This window comes from Pinus tabuliformis, chromosome 8, assembly GCF_031772625.1.
Source record: "Pinus tabuliformis cultivar Carrire ecotype Pingquan chromosome 8, CPIR1, whole genome shotgun sequence".
NCBI classification, from domain to species: domain Eukaryota; kingdom Viridiplantae; phylum Streptophyta; class Pinopsida; order Pinales; family Pinaceae; genus Pinus; species Pinus tabuliformis.
The window spans coordinates 463814422-463836062 of NC_142294.1; the positions used below are offsets into that span (position 1 = coordinate 463814422).

Sequence of the window (21641 nt, forward strand, 5' to 3'; positions counted from 1 at the left end):
AAGTAAAAACCCTCAACAAAACTATTCATTGAACAATCATTAATGAGGGGGCATCTACCTATATTATGTTAATGAGTTGCTGGAAAAATTTAGGCCCACCACCCTTGTCATGATCATCAATGACATTAAAAGCATTCAATGGAAGAACATACATGCCGTATGTGATATTAAATAACTTACAAGTTGAACTGGGGGACAAGACAATAGAAATTGAAGACGAGGTCATCGATGGAAACCTTGACTACAATATCTTACTAGGAAGGCCCTGTATTTATGCTATGGCTACTGTTGTGTCAACATATTTTAGAAAGATTGCATTTCCCTTCCAAGGTGGAATTACAATTGTTGACCAACTAATGTTTTTTCCCAACAGTTCACAAGCTACTAGAAGCATTCCAATGATCCATGGAAGCTCTCAATCACTTCAAAATGTCGGAGTAGGTCTCCTAAAAGACCCTGCCTTAATGGGTACTTTTTCCCTCCCGCCTCCGAGTAATATGGAAATAGTGGCCACAGTGGAAACCTGTCAATGATATCTTCTACATCATCAAATACTAAGAAGAACTCTGACCATTTTGATAGTATGGATCATCACAAGGTGTTGCCCCCAAGCCCCATAGAAATTTTGTAGAAATCAATTTTCTAGGCCTGGGTAGCAAACTAAAATCAACACCTCATCGAGTGTTTGGATAGACAGGTATCTAGAGTATGGCACCTCTTCTAATCCTTGGTCTCGCATACATTCTACAGACGAAGGAATAATTCAGTCAATGATGATAGGAGAGGCACCATGGGAAGATTACCACCATCGTTCATATCTTCAAGATAACAACGAAGATTATTCTAGTGACCTTAATCATCCTTCAGTATTCAATTTTTTATCAAATACTGTAAATATAATGGATTTCGAGTGAAATCTATCCAATATTGAGGAAACTATAGCCATTAATATCTCGACCAAACCTAATATTGTAGAAAGTATTCATGTTGGCAAAAATTGTTCTCCTTCAGAACAGGAAATATATTGCACTCTCTTTCGCAAATTCAGAGATGTATTTGCATGGTCATATGAAGAAATGCCAAGAATTGACTCGAGCATCGTTGAATATGAAATCAAGATGTATCCAGATGTCAAACCAGTACAACAATGACTTCGACCAGTTGACCCAAAGAAAGCCACTAACATTAAAGCAAAAGTTGAAAAACTTTTACATGTTGGTTTCATTTACCCTGTTCCTCTCACTGATTGGGTATCAAATATTGTTCCTGTGATGAAAAAGCAAGAAACCATTAAAGTGTGCATCGATTATAGGGATGTAAATCAAGCTTGTCCAAAAAACAACTACCATACACCCTTCATCAACTAGATAATTGATGAATGTGCCAGATGCGAAATCTTTTCATTCATGGATGGGTTTTCCAGATACAATCAAATCAATATCCACCCACAAGACCAGTCGAAGACCATATTCATATGACCATGGGGCACATTCACGTACCATAAATTACCTTTCAGTTTGAAGACTGCAGGGGCAACCTTTCAGAGGGCAATGAACTATGCTTTCCATGACATCAAGCACATCATTCAACCGTACCTCGACGATCTACTAGCTCATTCACGAAAGCAGACTAATCATCCACAGCATTTGAGAGCCATATTTCTACAATGCCAACAATACAAGATACGACTCAATCTGCACAAGTGTGTTTTTTGCATAGGTTCTGGTCGATTACTTGGTTTCGTAGATTCTAAGGATGAAATTCGACTTGACCCATGTAAGGTTCAGGCAATCATTGCCATGCCTCCACCTTCAAACTTGCTTCAGATTCAAAAACTCCAAGGGAAAGCAAACTTTCTAAGGAGGTTCATTCCAAATTACGCCAAACTTGCTAAAGGTTATACGCGTCTTTTGAAAAAAGAAGTACCCTTCAACTAGGATCAGGTTGTGCAAGCTTCCTTTGATGCTTTAAAAGGTTCCCTGGTAAAAGTATCATTAATGTATGCTCTTGACTATCAAAAAGACTTTAACCTGTATCTCGCCGCTACAGATACAACCATGGCCATGGTTTTAGTACAAGAAGACAATGGAATAGAACATCCTATGTATTATTTAAGCTACAACTTAAATGATACAGAAAGCAAGTACTCTTATGTTGGAAATCTGGCTCTTGCAACTGTTCAAGCAGTATAGAGATTTCGACACTATATACTCTTTCGCAAAACCACCATTTTTTCAGATTGCAATCCTATGACCTACATTCTGTCGCGTCAATTGCTAGGGGTAAAATATTCCAAATGGATAGCCATTTTGCAAGAGTTTGATCTGGAATTCACCAAATCCAAATCAAAGAAATCTCTCATCTTCGTGGAGTTACTTTGTGACCTCCCATCATCATCCAACAATTTAACATCTAAAGCATCAATCATGGATGAGACTCTATTTTTGATATCATCAAGCAATCCGTGGTACGGAGATATACTGGTCTATCTCCAAATCCAAACTTTTAGGCAAAACACCTCTCACTCTTAACAGTGGCATATTTGATACCAAGCCAAAGACTACATGATCGTCGGTGATACACTTTACCGTCGTGGTGTCGATACAGTTCTGCGAAGGTGCCTCATGCATGAGCAGGCTGAAAAAGTCTTGAATGATTGTCATTTAGGTGCATGTGGGGGGCATCAATCTAGTTAGGCTATGGCACAAAACATCTTACGAGCTGGTTACTTCTAGCCCACTATATTCAAAGATTGCATAATTGCAGTCAAAAGTTGCCATGCTTGTCAAATTTTCGACCACAAAACCAGATTACCACTTGCACCGCTGCATCCAGTAATTGTTGTTGGGCCATTTTCTAAATAGGGCATAGATTTCATGACATGTAACCCCACCTCGGCTAGGGGCATGGGCATACCATAATCGTGGTCAACTATTTTACAAAATGGGCCGAGGCAATGCCTACATTAAACAACAGTGTCGAAACGGCTGCTCTTTTATGTTTTAATCATGTAGTCTCTAAATTTAGTGTCCCACAGGCTATAGTCACAGATCATGGGTCGCATTTTCGCAATCACACAATGGTTGAATTGACTACCAAATTAGGACTGTCCCACGATAGTTCTACTTCATATTATCTACAAGCTAACGGAAAAGTTAAGGCAATCCACAAAATCATTAAGCGCATGCTACAAAGGATGACTGGAGTCCATAAACGGAATTGGCATTTAATCCTGTACTCAGCTTTGTGGGCATATAGGACATTAGTAAGAAATGTGGCTGGATTTATGCCCTTTTAGTTGGTGTATGGTTTGGAAGCTTCCTTACCAATTTAGTGCGAAATTTCATCTCTCAAGCTCGCAATCGATCTACTTCCTGAAACTTCAGAAGGAGAGGCTTGTTTCTTAGAACTAATCCACTTGGATGAAACCCATCGTGACACTACATTGGCTAACAAAGCTCATAAGAAATGTGTCAAGACGCAATTTGACAAAAATGTCAAGCCTCGTGTCTTATCAGAAGGTGACCTGGTCTTGCTGTACAATCTGAACTCTGACAAATTGGGAGTAGGTAAGTTCGAACCATTATGGATGGGCCCCTACATTGCAAAACACGTATTGGTAAAAGGAGCCTACGAGCTAGTAGATTACGATAGGATTCCACTGTCACAACCCCGAAATGAGTTGTATATTAAGCGTTACTATGCTTGATTAAGTGTAGTAATCTCTTAGTAAATATGCTTTTGTTACATTTTTGTTTTCGTTAAGAGTTGTCATTTTGGTTAGGTAATCCACTTTGCATTTGCTGCAGATGTCAGACTATTTGGAAACATTCGTTGGGTACACCGACGAAGCTAGTCATAGTACGTGGAACCTATCTTCTACAGCCTGGGCCATTTTTGCTCCAAGTGGCAAGTTAGTGAGTTTCAGGGGGATATGTATTGGTCAATCAACGAACAACATTGTTGAGTATAGCACGTTGATGGAGCTTCTCTCTGATGCCATTTCACATGGCATACGCCGACTTGTTGTCAGGCTAGATTCGCAACTCATCATTCTACAACTTAGTGGCATCTATTCCGTTCAGAACCCATCTATCTATCATATGTTCCTAAGAGTCAGGATTTTGGAAAGGTAGTTTGATTCCATTCAATATCAACACATTTCCATAAACTTAAACACATTAACTGATTCATTAGCAAATTATGTGTTAGATAGACATTTGCAGCATTTGTAAAGAAAAGCATTTCACATTAACATTTGCATCAGGATCACATAACTTAACCAAAGTAAAACTTTGAAAATCAAAAATATATAACTATTTATAGTTTTTACAAAAAAAATTGTGTCTAAGAAAAAATCAGTCATATGACCGAGAAACTCAAAAATGAATGCAGAAAAGCACCCTAGACTAATGGTGCTAGTGATTGCATGTCACCGCCTGGGCGATCATATGCAAGAGCCTAGTCCATCGACTCGGCATGCCAATAGTATGTCGCTGTAACCTCAGAGGTAACTCGTCAATCCTCACATCCTGAATACCAAGAGTGAGACCCTTGATCTGATTGTGCAGCACTGCTAGGGTCTTCGCTACGTCCAAATCACGAAGGATAGCCCTCCCTACAGCCTCTCCTACTGGAACATCGATTGCCGCCTTTGGGTGTGTTTCTAGTCGCACTGGCCCAACATCTGCACAAATATATGAGTTTGATTAGTCTTGATAAACAAAGATATGGTCAAATCATTTTACCCATAACACTCCACTGCTTGCCAGCTGGTAACGCCAAATCTGAGGCACCTCAGAAATCCATCCCAATGTATGGATACTCCTCAAAGACCATCTCTTAACGGTCGAACCACTCAAAGAAGGCATCAGAGAAAGAAATATGTGACTAACCAACATGTCTGGCCATGAGATCAACCCATCTCTACATCCGTGGTTCCCTCGATGCCAGCAATCCTAGTGAAATGTAATGAGGCTGCATCAGTGGAATCCTCTCCAAGGAAAAAGCAGTCAAAATGGAACCATAGCCAAAATTCTTGGATCTTCCATTCTTTACCTTGGAGAGTTGTTCTTTTATGACTGGAAGTACCGCCTCACACTAGTTGAATACCTTTGGTTCTAGGCATTCCAAGGCATACTGCATATAAGATCTGTTTGCCAAAAGAAGAGCCACGCTACCAGCCAATCTAGCAAAGGTGAATAAAATGGTCCTCAAGGGCCAATTAGTGACATCTCGAATATTGATCTTACCGTCACTGCTGGGCTGAGATCCATTTCTACAAAACTGGTGAATATAATCCCTCACAGATTCACCCCCACGGGTGGATCCTGATAGTGAGAGAGGGGCACCACGCCTCGATAACCCCGTCAAAAAGTAGATATCCTCGACTATTAATGGAATGGATTTTCCCCTAATCTGGAATACCTGGTTGATTGAATCCCATGCATCGAGAAAATGCTGCAACAAACTAATTTCTTGCCTCATGCTAGATATGCAGAAGAATTTTAGAAAACCACAGTTTCGTAATGCAGTAACTGTGCCCTGATCATGTAAGGTAATCATGTCCTCTTGTTCGTGTTCGCGTTCATGCCGTGTGATGACCATCTTGATCCAAAAAAATTCTGAAACACAAACAAAATATGAATTAGGATCCAATTTTGAGCAAAAACAGGAAAAATTTACATGAAAAATCATTGTGCAAAGTTTCCCTTCTGCACCCATCACACCCTGCCTTTGAGTAAGGTGAGATGCATACTGACTGGATAGTGTCTAGCTTAGTATGCATCACACTTTTCAATGCAAGCCAAGTGTGATGGATGGAGAACGAGTTCTTCAAACCCCAAAGGCCCATAAGCAGGGAAAAACTTGCTCAAAATCAGAAAAGGATGGAATGAAAATGAAGAGCTCAGGGTTAGCTCCTACTTGGTCCTAACGGAACGGAGAATAGTCCACTGGATCTCTCGAAATCAGCTGATGAGATTTGAAGGGGAAGACCACTCTAGAGCTCCAAAATCCCAAATTTGAAATGAAATGGTAAAAATGAGAGGTAAAACTACTTTTTATGTTACTATGCACATACTTCAAGTAAAATGTTAGTTTTAAACTCATTTTTCGGGCATGTATATGTATTTCTAATCAATTTGATGGAGCAGTTGAGCAAGTCAAATGACCGATGAAAGAATCTAACGTGTTAAATTGTGAATTGAACATCTTTGACCACTATCATGAGCAATTTTTCCGCAAGGTTCAAGCTCATTAAAAAATAAACTCGCCTTCAGTAAATGACCTCTGTGATTGCCATGCTACCAGCCTTTTGAGCCCTAGTTGTGTTTTGCTGTCACCTCCATCCTTTTGGTTGATCAAATGCTTCCACTTGATTGTTTACCCTTTTGAGGAATAGCTGCGACGAGTGATTCTATTAGCCACCCTCTTCACACCGCCATGTTTTGAGAAGTTCCAAACTTACCTAGAACCAGTCACTACCCGAAAACACCACTCGTTCTTCAAAAACAAGTCTCTTTTAAGCCCTTTTTATACTCATTAAATATAAGAATATTGCCAAGCTATAGGCCTTTCCAGCTCGTTAAGTAAGGGGAAGCGCCATCCCTCCTATAAATTTTAATCTTTTTGGACTTGAGGGATTATCCCACAAAAAGATTGAGCGCTTGTCTTTTTCGGCTCACTACAGTGATCGGAAAAGTCATCCCTTTTGTATTATTTTAATCTTTGTTGGACTCAAGGGATTATGCTATGAAAAATAACTGTTGGAATTTCCTTTTCATCCATTTTCAAAATATTTAAACATGAAAAGGACCGAGTTGTCTTTGTTGTTAAACTCGTTAAAACAATAGCGACAAACTTGTCCACCCAGACAAGGACGAGTTTCACTGTCACTAGGCTCGCTAAAACATAGCGACAGGTTTTCCCAAAGGGCAAATTATAGAACAAGCATATGTTATCCTCAAGCTTGACAAAAATAAAGAAGTACTGGTCAGCAGTGACTGGGGAAAAAGGGAAGAAAACTTGAAGAATTTTATTGGTAGCAAGTCCCTCTTGAACATGACACTTGCACTCCATCACTATGATTGAGTTAGGTTGGGTTATTCCATTCACCGGTCATATCACCATTGGTCCTCCATATCATCCATCTTTTGGAGTTAATGCTACCAATCCATTTCAGTGTCACTGATATGTTCAAGAGAAGTCATTCAGAGAATTCACCATCCAGCTAACACCTCATCCACTGCAATACCTTCACCCTCCATTTTTCATGACCACCATTCCTGAACCTTGTATCATCAGATCGTTTTCACCTCCAGATGTGGGATACATAAAGGCCCTCCTACAATGGGTCACTTCTTGTCAACATCAGCTCATTATCCAAGAAGTTGAGTTAGAAACAACCCATTCAGTACTTTGAAGCTTGCATGCCTCAATGGCAAGTTTTTCACTTCCGACGACAGGTTTACATCAATGGCCTTCAACCGAGTGATTTTGCATGGTGTTCGACATCAGATCATATATTCACACCACGTGAATTGTACTATATTACCATGAGGGTCATTATCATTATCGGTGATTCCTCTCACGCCTGTTAACAGCTTACATCATGGGCTGGTAATCAAGCAATGTCTTTCCATGTTCGACTTCAGAACATCTTTTCACATGGATCGACTTGTACATCGGGCGAAGATTGAATGAGTTTGAAGACCCCAGATCTAGTTTCATCCATCCAGGCTATGATATATTCAAGAATATAAAGACATCAAATGTACACAAAATTTGCACAGATGATCATCCAAGCTAAGGGATGATGACTCTACATACAAAGAATCACTAGTCTGCAATTGCAGATGATTATCTGTCCTATGTACATGAAAATGAATTTATAAAGTTGAGCATGGGAATGCCCTCCTCAGCTAGATCATGAAAATAATATGATGATGATCTATTGTATTGTATCTTATACAAGTCACCCTCCAGTTCGAATACCTCGGATCCTCATGATAAAGCATTTCACCCGACATCAAAAGATTTACGATTTCGTGCTTTAGGGAGCAACTATTATAGACATATTTGGGCACTGCAACCCCAATTACATATGTCGATAAACCAAGGGCTCTTTAACCCCTAAAATTGTTGTTTCATACCCTAAAGGATCAAAGTCAACTGATTACATCATTTCCCAGAAGTTCCACCTGAAAAACCACTCATAACTGGCCAAAACTGGACCATACTGACTATTCCACTGTCAAGGTGTGATGCATACTGGCTCCTACACTAGCCAAGTGCGATGCATACTGAAGAAGCCTTCTATGGGGTGCGATGAGCGAGGATGGACAAATGTCTGAGATAGTTTGCTAAGTGGATGCTCATGGAATCTTCTAGAAACTTCCTCTATGACACTTGCCTCTCTGAATTCGCCCAAGGATGAGTAAGAGATCCAAGAAATCTCCAATTGGAACTAAGAACTACAAGTGGAATGACACTAATCAAAAACACAAAGATGACTCACACCTCTGCAAACATCTATAAAGGGATCCCTCATCTAAGAGATCTGGGGGCTGGAATTTTGTAATTTGTAAAGAAGTGTTGTTAGAACAATGTAAACTTTGAAACGGGAACTGATACTGTTACCCGTTTCGTACAGATAGCAAAAAAGTGACCTGATTTTGAAAAGGGGTGATGCAGAACACACATGTTTTTTTTAGAGCATAGTTTTTGGCACTTTAATTTTTTTTATGTACATCACGTTTTAGAATGGTAGTGATTTTCATGTTGATTTTAAAAAGTGAGCATTTTGCATCACACTCCTTTTTTAAAAGCCCTGTTTTTTGGCTTTAAATTTTTTAATGTATAAAATGTAAATAATTATTTAGTAAATTTGATCATTTTTGAAGTGGTCGTTTTCTTCACATTTTCTTGTTTTTTATTTTAATTTTTAAAAAAAATCGTGAGGTTTTTATTGTTTTGCAATTTTAAATTAGAAGGTCGATATTTAAACTTTTTGATATTCTACATATTTATACATCTTTAATTAATTTTTTAATCCACATGAAATAATTGTTTCTAAAAAACAATATTTTTTAACAATGGACATAAAAATAACCATTTTTAACATAAATATAACTAAAAAACTACACATTTTGATAAGTTTTTGCTAGAATTGACATGTCAAAATCACAATTTTTATAGGATAATTTTAATTAAAAATGGTTAAATAATAGCTTTTTCTATGAATTTCATGTCAAAAAAATAATAAAAATCACTTTTTTTTTTCAAATAATAATGATTGACTTAAAAATCAATGCAAAAATCACATATTACCAATATTGAACGTATAACAACCCTAATTGAGTGTTTATTCTTCTCATAAAATGTCAAAGTCAAAACATTGCAAAGCTTGATTTACAAGCATAACTTAAATTTAATCAACAATGTCACGTAATCTAAACTCCCACATGTGAAGTTAGCTAAAACATAGAGAGTCAGTTAATTGAGTGATTGAGTGTTTGAGTGTTGATTCAAGTCAAGTTAAGTGATAGACGACTTTTAGTGTGTGGTTGCATGTCAAGATATTTTAGGCAAGTAGCTAGTTAGAAAAAGATAAATACCCTTCACCGGGCTCATTGTCAACATCATATTTTATGTGAACAATAAAAGAGTAGCGGCTCGTGTTTTATGTGTGAATTCATATATGCAACAAAAACACTAATAATTATTAAAAAAAAACACATAATCCATAGATGTTCTAATGAAACATAAACATTTAAAAATGCCATAATACATCATAACCTTTGATAAACATATAACATAAGATAGTCTTCGTGAACAATAAAAGATGAACATAACCTTTGAAAAATGTTATTATGGGACATAACCATTGATACATATCATAAACATTTAAAAATGCCATAATACATCATAACCTTTGATAAACATATAACATAAGATAGTCTCCGTGAACAATAAAAGATGAACATAACCTTTGAAAAATGTTATTATGGGACATAACCATTGATACATATCATAAACGTTTAAAAATGCCATAATACATCATAACCTTTGATAAACATATAACATAAGATAGTCTCCGTGAACAATAAAAGATGAACATAACCTTTGAAAAATGTTATTATGGGACATAACCATTGATACATATCACATTATAAAGTAACTATTTTCAAATTATGAAATAACTATTTATAAAATTTATTTTAATTTTACAAATTATGATCCTTCCTCCCTCCCCGAAAAAAAACTCATGATATTATCCTCTCAAAACACACGTGATCGATAGAAGGTATGACTAGTCTATGACAAATTATAAATGTTCTTGACGCGTTCATGCGTAAATTAATAATGTCAGGCTCGCAAAGAGGAGATCTAACCATCAGATTCTAAAGTGAAACGATTTAAGTGTGCTCCATATTTCTCTCAACCGTGAGATCCGGAACTGGTCGCAAAGAGGAGATCTAACCATCGGATTCTAAAGTGAAATGATTTAAGTGTGCTCCATATTTCTCTCAACCGTGAGATCGAGAACTGGTCACAGTTCATTTTTTCCAGCTATAATAAAACATGGGGAAGGGCAAGAGTATGTGGAAAACAGGGATACACGCTATACAATTAATAAAGCAAGACGATTTATACATGCGGTAAATAAAAGTAAACCCTACAAAACCAAAATCAGAATGTACACTACTAGGCTGATCTTCGTCAATACTGTCATTTACGTAACTATTACAACTCTTATTAATGAAACGTTTCAACTTTGCATACTGGAAGGTTCCGTATGTCTCTCAACCGTGAGATGGAGAACTGATCACAGTTTTTAGTTTTTTATTTTTATTTTTCAACCATAGGAAAACATGCGGAAGGGGAAGAATCTGTGGAAAACAGGCATACACGCTATTAGTGATGCAAGCATCTGACGTTTTATCCACGCGGAATTAAAAGTAAACGCAACAAAATCAATATATTCATACTACTACCGCGTTCTTATTAACTATTACAACTCTTGTTATTGCCTTTTCGTTGAACAGTTCCAGTCCTAATTCTCCTATGCTCAGTCACTGATTTCAATCCATATTAACAATCCTTCACTAACTCTCACCAACCCCAGAAACCTATACTGATTGTAGAAGAAGTCTTTGTTGCCATTGGAAATTTACTTATATAAATCCTCGCGAGGCTCAGTTCCTCTCTAGTACATTGCATTGGTCTTCTTCTTTATCTGTTACCAAAATTCATTTGGACAGAGGCGCCTAAACTCTTAACCAAACAATTACAATTTTAACACATACTCGAGGCCCTATATATTATGAAAATTTACCTACCTCTTAAAAAAATATTAAAAAAGAAAAGAAAGATGAAACATGTTGTGCTTAAAAAAGACCTTCGACGTCGATTACTGAAAATAAATATGTCAAAATCATGAAACGAAAATCTTTACCTTCTCATTAATTTTTTATCTTCGTGTTATGACCTGTCAATTTGTCGGGACTGGATCAGACATCGCTACTCGCTTCCACCCGTCTGGGACCACAAATGTAATTCTGGACAAAGATGCAGCTAAGCCTATTCTCACACACCACACTAAAAGCATGAGCAGATTCTCCATTACATCCAAGTCAAACTCCTAACCAGTTGGGAGTTTTGGATAAGAAGATGATATAACCTATGGGATTCTATGATGTGGTGGCCCGAAACTTGCGGCTGTGTTACGCCGCGTCAATAGTATGAACATGTGCATGCACACACTGGATGACAGTTCCACCATTATCCATTCCCCTCTGCTTCATCCATTTCCCATTTCCGCTTATAAATATTCCTCCTCCTCGGCCAACATCACAAACCTTGTGCACTCCATTGATAATCATTAGTCTCTTAACGCCCCCTTTATTCAATTTCGGCTTTGTTGTTTTCACTGTTCAGTCAGTCACCATGTGCGGAATCCTAGCGGTGTTTGGTTGCTTGGACACATCGCAGGCCAAGTGCGTTCGGGTGCTGGAGCTCTCGCGCAGGTGTTATAAATCTCGCTCAGAGCATGTGTTGCAAATTGTATAAAACCAGAATATAGGATGCTTCGTTTCCAAGAAAATAGCAATTTCTAGTTATAGTATAAAGGACGATCCTTTTTGGTTGTAGCCATCGAATCGAATATTTGTTTTGCTAGAATTTCACTTTAAGTTTTAATGGAGTTTGCCTAATTTTGTCTTGCTTTCATGGTCAGGTTACGACATAGAGGCCCCGATTGGAGTGGGTTGTATCAGAGTGGGCATTCCTTTCTTGCTCACCAGAGGTTGGCCATTGTAGATCCTGCCTCTGGGGATCAACCCTTGTACAATGAAGATAGACAAATAGTTGTTACTGTAAGCCCATTCCGTCCTCCCAAATTACTTCATATGTTAATTATTGGGTTTCATTCTTAAATAGCAAATATTTTCTTAATTATTCACTTGAGGTTCTGGCATTGCAGGTGAACGGAGAAATATATAATCACGAGAAACTGAGGGAACAACTCAACTCTCACAAATTTAACACTGGTAGTGATTGTGAAATTGTAGCTCATCTCGTGAGTACCCAGCTCTGTACTCTGCATTCCTTCCATTATTTCATAATTGCTGGCCCCTCTTTCAATTTTTTTTAATTCTGTGCTCCTAAATTGCTCCGACATTTTTTGGGTTTAACGTTCTTTGGCTTTTTAAGAGTGCGATTGTAAATTATTGATCTCTCTGTGCTCTGCCAGTATGAGGACTATGGCGAGGAGTTCGTGAACATGTTGGATGGAATGTTCTCTTTCGTTTTGCTTGACACGCGTGACCAGAGCTTCATAGTGCAGGCGATACGCGGGCTACCCGCGCCCCCGCCCGGCAGGCAGGGCGATTCCGGGAATCGCCCTCCCTGCTGGGCAGGGGAGCGGGCAGCCTGGGTGGCGCCTGCACGAGGGCACCCTTCCTCGTGCAGGTGCCACCCGGGCCGCCTGTGCCCCCGCCCGGCAGGCAGGGCGATTCCTGGAATCGTCCTGCCTGCTGGGCTGAGGACGCGGGTGGCCTGGGTCGCACCTACACAAGGGTGCCCTTTGAAAGGTCCTTGGGTATGAGCGCGTTCAGGCACCGAGTGAAGTCAGCATGCACGCACGGGCGGGCGCGGGAACACAAGCGGGCACGGGCTGCACGACCGGCAGGCCGGTCTGCACGACAGGCAGGCGAGGCTGCACGGCAGGCGGGCGAGACTGCACGGCGGGCGGGTCTGCACGATAGGCGGGTGGGTCTGCACGACGGGAGGGCAAGCATACACGGGCGGGTGAGCGCACACGGGCATGCGACGAAACCGTGAACAGAAAAGCAACGTTACATGTGCGACACTTAAATATGGCTAAGTGTTGGACAACTTATACTCGACTTGGAAGGAGGTTGCATAGGGCATGGCCGACTTGTTGATAAAAGCTTTGTGGGTGTGCTGTGGGGTCGGCCAAGGGGCTGACACCCCCATGTGAAGCCCACGTATGAAGCATATATATACATGAGCATGAAAGCTCATTAAACCAACGAACATTCGCTCAAAGCCTTCGCATAAAAGACAAGGGAGTGCGCAGTCTTGGGTAAGAAAATGCGCATATCTCATGCGCATTAGGCTTGAGGGATTGCGCAGTTTGACTTAGTGGAAGGTTGGCAAGTGTGCCACGGTTTGAGGAGGTTCGGGTGTGCAGTTTTATGTAGGATTTGGTGGAAAGGTCGAGTGGCTCGGGTGAGCACTCCTTCTTATGCAAAGGTGCATAAAATGTTGTAAAAAGGCTGATTTATGTCTTGTTGTAAAATTATTCTAAGTTTTGGCTTGAAGATTGTCAAGCATCACTTGTATTTGTACTATTGAAGAAAAGCTGTTATAATATAATGTTGGGCAGACTTTCTGGGAGTTGCCCCTCCCTTTGTACTTGCTTATTGTTGATGTTCTCGGTTTATTGTTCATGGTTAATAATTGAGAATGGTCTTCACTAAAGAATAAAGGATAATGCTTTATTCAGTTGCAAAAACATAAGCTAAGTATGTTCATGTTGAAGTAGGCATAGTCCATGGGTGTTAGTATTGTTAAAAAGAAAGCGCTCAGTGGTGCCGCACCTCGCTACAAGCGGTTGGAAGATCACCGCCAGTGTAGGGGCGTGACAGGTGGTATCAGAGCTCAGTCAGGAGCTGGTGGAGCAAGTGTGAGGACACTTGGAAATTGATGACAAGTGAAGCCGATGCAGATAAGGTTATGGAGAAATCATGGATGAATAGTCTGGGTTTCGTAGACTTGATGGTTCATGGCAAGACCATTCAAGCTCTGGTAGACACAGTTGCTACACATAACTTTATGACAACGCGGTTAGCAAAAGAGGCTGGGCTGACATCTAATATGGAGGTCAAGGCAGTAAACTCTAGAGCTAAGGTGGCAGGTTTGGTACATGATGTACCTGTACAGATGAAAGGATGGAAGAGTCTGTTGGACTTCATAGTGATGGAAATGAATGACTTCAATATGATACTTGGACAAGAATTCTTGAAGGGCAACAAGCTATTGTTGTCCCCTTCTGTGATGAAGATGTTGCAAACACGACTATGATGGATGATGAACTTGAGGTTGATCAAGCTGAACCAGGGTCGTGCAGTTTTTCAACATGGATGGATGAGGTCACTCACATGGAGGAGCCTCATGATGATGAAGTAAGTGATGATACTTGTGTTTCATTTAGGCATTTGGAAGATGGACCATGTGCAGGGAAGGGCAAAGCCAATTTTCCAAGGCAAGAGGACATCTCGCCATGGATGACTATGATGGAACCTTGTATGAAAGAACAAGGATTGTCAGTTGTTGGAAAGCTTGTTGGGGTTACTTGTGACCTTATGATGAAAGGTGCAAGGACCCAGGACAAGGGTGGAACTTGATGATTGTTGTGGAAGAATGAGTCATGCTTTAGCCACATGAATTGGCTAAGTGCCCGGCATGACTCATGGACAGATTGAGGAGGGCACACATTTGATGATGTTTTGGGTGGACTTGTCATGGCCGAGACCAAGAGCAAGTCTTGATGGACACTTTGGTGGAGGAACTATGATGAAGGGACTCATGACATGATGATGAGATGGTTGGGTGACCGAGTTCACTAAACCGAAAGTTGAAGACTTGGATGGGATGGACAGATGTTGTGATGTGTCTACTTGGTTGGACTACATGGGCAACTTAGTCATGGACATCAGGTTGGAGACTTGAAGATATGGAGCATGGCAGAACTATGCAAGGACATTGTGTGGAAGCACTTGTAGAGATGTCAAGGGACATCCAAAGAGGAGTGCTAGGGCAGGAATGTTATGCAGGAGGACTTGCTAGTGTGACATGAGGACTTGAGGATGGCACATTACAAATGATGAAGAGGACTTCATGGACCTGAATGGGGCACATCAAGAGTTGATAAGATTGGAGACTTGAGGATGGCACATTGTAGATGATGAAGAGGCTTCATGGACCTGAATGGGGCACATCGAGAGTTGGTTTGATGAGATGGTCTCTTCACGTTGAGGAGGCACACATATGGATGATGATGCAGGGATGGCTTGGCATCAAACATCATGACATGTTGCAGATGAGATGGATGGTGTTTCCATGGACCTGAGCATGGATTATGAAGATACATACTTTGGTATGGTGAGCTTGGTGGCAGTGGTCACTAGGCCGGAACATAGTGGAGAAAGAGTCTATACATATGTTGCAAAGATGTTTGCCTTGTGTGGAAAGGTCGACATCGTGGATGATGATGATCTTGGTGGATGGCTACCGAGATGGTATGTTGTCGAGGACGACAATGATTTCAGGTGGAGGAAGATGTAAGGTCCTTGGGTACGAGCGTGTTCGGGCGCCGAGCGAAGTCACCGTGCACGGGCGGGCGCAGGCGCACGGGCGGGCGCGGGCACACAAGCGGGCGCGGGCTGCACGACCGGCGGGTGGGTCTGCACGACAGGCGGGCGAGGCTGCACGGCAGACGGGCGAGGCTGCACGGCGGGTAGGTCTGCACGATAGGCGGGTGGGTCTGCACGACGGGCGGGTGAGCGCACACAGGCGGGTGAGCGCACACGGGCATGCGACGAAACCGTGAACAGAAAAGCGACGTTACATGTGCGACACTTAAATATGGCTAAGTGTTGGACAACTTATACTTGACTTGGAAGGAGGTTGCGTAGGGCATGGCCGACTTGTTGATAAAAGATTTGTGGGTGTGCTATGGGGTCGGCCAAGGGGCTGACACCCCCATGTGAAGCCCACGTATGAAGCATATATATACATGAGCATGAAAGCTCATTAAACCAACGAACATTCGCTCAAAGCCTTCGCATAAAAGACAAGGGAGTGCGCAGTCTTGGGTAAGAAAATGTGCATATCTCATGCGCATTAGGCTTGAGGGATTGCGCAGTTTGACTTAGTGGAAGGTTGGCAAGTGTGCCACGGTTTGAGAAGGTTCGGGTGTGCAGTTTTATGCAGGATTTGGTGGGAAGGTCGAGTGGCTCGGGTGAGCACTCCTTCTTATGCAAAGGTGCATAAAATGTTGTAAAAAGGCTGGTTTATGTCTTGTTTTAAAATTATTCTAAGTGTTGGCTTGAAGATTGTCAAGCATCACTTGTATTTGTACTATTGAAGAAAAGTTGTTATAATATATTGTTGGGCAGACTTTCTGGGAGTTGCCCCTCTCTTTGTACTTGCTTATTGTTGATGTTCTCGGTTTATTGTTCATGGTTAATAATTGAGAATGGTCTTCACTAAAGTATAAAGGATAATGCTTTATTCAGTTGCAAAAACATAAGCTAAGTATGTTCATGTTGAAGTAGGCGTAGTCCACGGGTGTTAGTATTGTTAAAAAGAAAGCGCTCGATGGTGCCGCATCTCGCTACAAGCGGTTGGAAGATCACCGCAGGTGTAGGGGCATGATACCCTCTGTAAGGCCTTCAGATTATTGGTGCGACGAAGCGCTGGCGAACGATCATGCACGACGAAGGCAGATTTGTGCGACACTTGGAAAACAATGAACGACAAGCGAAGGCTTATACGATAGTTTGAGGAGTCTTGCATTGAGGCAAGGCTGACTCATAAAGAAGCACTTTAAGGGTGCGTTGGAGCTGTTTTGGGGGTCGGCCAGAGTGCCACCACCCACATGTAAAACCAAGTTAAAACGCATATAAATGTGGAAGCGTTGATTCATTTGGAGACCAGCAACTCGCACTTCGCTCTAAGGTAGTGCACAGATATATAGTGCGCAGAAATACAGGGGTAAAAGCGCATAGCTCGTGCGCTAAGCTTGTAGAACGCGTAGAGGTATTTCACACTTAGTGGTTTAGGCGAAGGTTGGGCAACGTGTGCCCGAGTTGGTTTTGAGGTACGATTCTTGGTGTAAGACTTCGCAAGGATTCTTGGTGGCTCGGGTGAGCACCATCCTTTGTGCAAGAGATGCACAAGATGTCGTAAAAGGCAGGCTGCCTATCTATTGTAAAATTTGGTTAAGTGTGAGACTTGGTTCGGCCAAGACACAACGGTTTATTGTAAGCTGATATTCTTAATAAAATTGTTGGGCAGACTCACATTATGGGGAGGTTCCCCTCCCCTTTATACTTGTTTGCAATTGTTGTTGTTCTCGGTTAATTACATATGGATAATGAATGAGTATGGGCTTCATTAAAGTATAAAGGATAAATGCTTTTACTTGGTTGCGAAACACAAACTAAGTATGTTAATATTGAAGTAGGCGTAGTCCACGGGTGTTAGTATTGTTAAAAAGAAAGCGCTCGGTGGTGCCGCACCTCGCTACAAGCGGTTGGAAGATCACCGCAGGTGTAGGGGCGTGACAGTTGGTAGCTCGGTCAGGAGCTGGTGGAGCAAGTGTGAGGACACTTGGAAATTGATGACAGGTGAAGCTGATGCAGATAAGGTTATGGAGAAATCATGGATGAATAGTTTGGGTTTCATAGACTTGATGGTTTATGGCAAGGCCATTCAAGCTCTGGTAGACACGAGTGATACACATAACTTTATGACAACACGGTTAGCAAAAGAGACTGGGCTGGAGGTCAAGGCAGTGAACTCTACAGCTAAGGTGGCAGGTTTGGTACATGATGTACCTGTACAGATGAAAGAATGGAAGGGTCAATTGGACTTCATAGTGATGGAGATGAATGACTTCGATGTGATACTTGGACAAGAATTCTTGAAGGGCAACAAGGTTGTTGTTGTCCCCTTCTGTGATGAAGATGTTGTAGACATGACTACGATGGAGGATGAACTTGAGGATGATCAAGTTAAGCCAGGATTGTGCAGTTTGCCAACATGGTTGAATGAGGAGGAGCCTCATGATGATGAAGTGATGATACTTGTGTTTCATTTGGACATTTGGGAGAAGGACCATGTGCAGGGAAGGGCAAAGCCAGTTTGCCAAGGCAAGAGGACATCTTACCATGGATGACTATGATGGAACCTTGTATGGAAGAGAAAGGATTGTCAGTTGTTGGAAAGCTTCTTGGGGTTACTTGTGACCTTATGAAGAAAGCTGCAAGGACCCGGGTCAAGGGTGGAACTTGATGATCGTTGTGGATGATTGGGTCATGCTTTAGCCACATAGAGAATTGGCTAAGTGCCCGGCATGACTCATGGATAGTTGAGGAGGGCACACACTTGTGATGTTTTGGGTGGACTTCTCATGGCTGAGACCAAGGGCAAGTCTTGGTGGACACTTTGGTGGAGGAGCTATGGTGAAGGAACTCATAACATGATGATGATGAGATGGTTGGGTGACCGAGTTCACTAAACCGAAAGTTGAAGACTTGGATGGGATGGCCAGATGTTGTGATGTGTCTACTTGGTTGGACTACATGGGCAACTTAGTCATGGACATCAGGTTGGAGACTTGAAGACATGGAGCGTGGCAGACCTATGCAAGGACATTGTGTGGAAGCACTTGTAGAGATGTCAAGGGACATCCAAAGAGGAGTGTTGGGGCAGGAATGTTATGCAGGAGGACTTGCTAGTGTGACATGGGGACTTGAGGATGGCACATTGTAGATGATGAAGAGGACTTCATGGACCTGAATAGGGCACATCGAGAGTTGATTGAAGACTTGGATGGACTTGTGAGCAGCTATGGAGCATTCCTACTACATGGGGAGCTGAGGCATCTTGTATGCTTGCTGAGGTGTTGGTTGGGGATGGCTTATGGAGCTCATTATGACATGAGATCGTTGTGACTTTTAGGGACTTCATGTACGGTGGACTTAGAAGATCTGATGCATTGAGGAACTGAGGTCAGGAGACTTTGATGCAGTATGGGATGCATACTTCCAAAGTACATGTATGGGCATGGCTTGGAAGGGTGACTTGATGTGGAGGATCGATATGAGGCACTTTGAGGTGATGGAGTTACAACGATGATGATGATGCTGCTTTGGTGATACACTTGAGCATGGGTTGAACCGAGACTCAACTACTTTCTACACATGGGAGCTGATTTGATCGAGGATCATGGGCAGCACATGGATAGATGAGACAAGTGCATACTTGTTTCTATGGAGACTTGAGGATGGCACATTGCAGATGATGAAGGGGCTTCATGGACCTGAATGGGGCACATCGAGAGTTGGTTTGAGGAGATGGTCTCTTCGCATGGAGGAGACACACATATGGATAACATGTTGCAGATGAGATGGGTGGAGTTTCCATGGACCTGAGCATGGATTGTGGAGATACATACTTTGGTATGGTGAGCTTAGTGGCAGTGGTCACTAGGCCGGGACATAGTGGAGAAAGAGTCTCTACATATGTTGTAGGGATGTTTGCCTTGTGTAGAAAGGTCGACATCGTGGATGATGATGATCTTGGTGGATGGATATCGGGATGGTATGTTGTCGAGGACGACAACGATTTCAGGTGGAGGAGATGTAAGGCCTTCGGATTATTGGTGCGACGAAGCGCCGACGAACGATCATGCATGACGACGCAGGTGGGCGCGCGAGCGCACACTGAATGCAAGTGCGATGAAGGCAGATTTGTGCAACACTTGGAAAACAATGAACAACAAGCGAAGGCTTATACGACAGTTTGAGGAGTCTTGAATTGAGGCAAGGCCGACTCATAAAGAAGCACTTTAAGGGTGCGTTGGAGCTGTTTTGGGGGTCGGCCAGAGTGCCACCGCCCACATGTAAAACCAAGTTAAAACGCATATAAATGTGGATGCGTTGATTCATTTGGAGACCAGCAACTCGCACTTCACTCTAAGGTAGTGCACAGATATATAGTGCGCGGAAATATAGGGGTAAAAGCGCATAGCTCGTGTGCTAAGCTTGTAGAACGCGCAGAGGTATTTCGCACTTAGTGGTTTAGGCGAAGGTTGGGCAACGTGTGCCCGAGTTGGTTTTGAGGTACGATTCTTGGTGTAAGACTTGGCAAGGATTCTTGGTGGCTCGAGTGAGCACCATCCTTTGTGCAAGAGATGCACAAGATGTCGTAAAAGGCAAGCTGCCTATCTATTGTAAAATTTGGTTAAGTGTGAGACTTGGTTCGACCAAAACACACTGGTTTATTGTAAGCTGATATTCTTAATAAAATTGTCGGGTAGACTCACATTACGGGGAGTTGCCCCTCCCCTTTATACTTGTTTGCAATTGTTGTTGTTCTCGGTTAATTGCATATGGATAATGAATGAGTATGGGCTTCATTAAAGTATAAAGGATAAATGCTTTTACTTGGTTGTGAAACACAAACTAAGTATGTTAATATTGAAGTAAGCGTAGTCCACGGGTGTTAGTATTGTTAAAAAGAAAGCGCTCGGTGGTGCCGCACCTCGCTACAAGTGGTTGGAAGATCACCGCAGGTGTAGGGGCGTGACACCCTCCCTCGTGCAGGAGCCACCCGGGCCGCCCACGCCCCCGCCCAGCAGGCAGGGCGATTCCGGCACAAGGGCGCCCTCGCTCGTGCAGGCGCCACCCGGGTCGCCTGCGCCCCCGCCCGGCAGGCAAGGCGATTTCGGGAATCGCCCTGCCTGCCGGGCGGGGGCGGAATCGCCCTCCTTACCGGGCGGGGGCCCGGGCGGCCCGGGTGGCACCTGCACGAGGGCGCCCTCCCTCGTGCAGGCGACACCCGGGCTGCCCGCGCCCCCGCCCGACAAGCAGGGTGATTCCGAGAATCGCCGTCCCTGCAGGGCGGGGGCGCGGGCAGCCCAGGTGGTGCCTGCACGAGGGCACCCTCCCTCGTGCAGGCGCCACCCGGGCCGCCCGCACCCCCGCTCGGCAGGCAGGGCGATTCCGGGAATCGCCCTGCCTGACAGGCGCGGGCAAGGGCGGCCCGCGTGGCACCTGCACGAGGGCAGGCACCTTCGTGCAGGCGCCACCCAGGCCGCCTGCGCCCCCGCCCGGCAGGCAGAGCGATTCCGAGAATCGCCCTCCCTGCCGGGAAGCAGCGGAATCGCCCTCCTTGCTGGGCGGGGGCGCAGGCGGCCCGGGTGGCACCTGCATGAGGGCGCCCACCCTCGTGCAGGTGCCACGCGAGTTGCCCGCACCCCCGCCCGGCAGGCAGGGCGATTCCGGGAATCGCCCTCCCTGCCGGACGGCCCGGGTGGCGCCTGC

The 21641-nt window shown here is 42.9% G+C and overlaps 1 protein-coding gene across 1 annotated transcript; it reads left to right on the forward strand.

Annotated features, from left to right (window-relative positions):
• Positions 1–11894: 11894 nt before the first annotated feature.
• Positions 11895–13344, forward strand: LOC149236051 (asparagine synthetase [glutamine-hydrolyzing] 1-like). The gene is made up of 5 exons (XM_089368755.1): positions 11895–12029; positions 12239–12377; positions 12485–12580; positions 12755–12954; positions 13119–13344. The coding sequence occupies exons 1-5, from the start codon at positions 11950–11952 to the stop codon at positions 13342–13344; spliced, it is 741 nt and encodes a 246-aa protein (XP_089224881.1). The 5' UTR covers positions 11895–11949.
• The last annotated feature ends 8297 nt before the right edge of the window (positions 13345–21641 follow it).

Excerpts from the sequence above, each read along its gene's own strand:
- LOC149236051 (XM_089368755.1), top strand. The coding sequence starts at position 11,950 with ATGTGCGGAATCCTAGCGGTGTTTGGTTGCTTGGACACATCGCAGGCC. Across the intron at positions 12,581-12,754 it reads GTGAAATTGTAGCTCATCTC|TATGAGGACTATGGCGAGGA; the intron begins GTGAGTACCCAG and ends GTGCTCTGCCAG. Across the intron at positions 12,955-13,118 it reads TGGGTGGCGCCTGCACGAGG|GCACCGAGTGAAGTCAGCAT; the intron begins GCACCCTTCCTC and ends GAGCGCGTTCAG.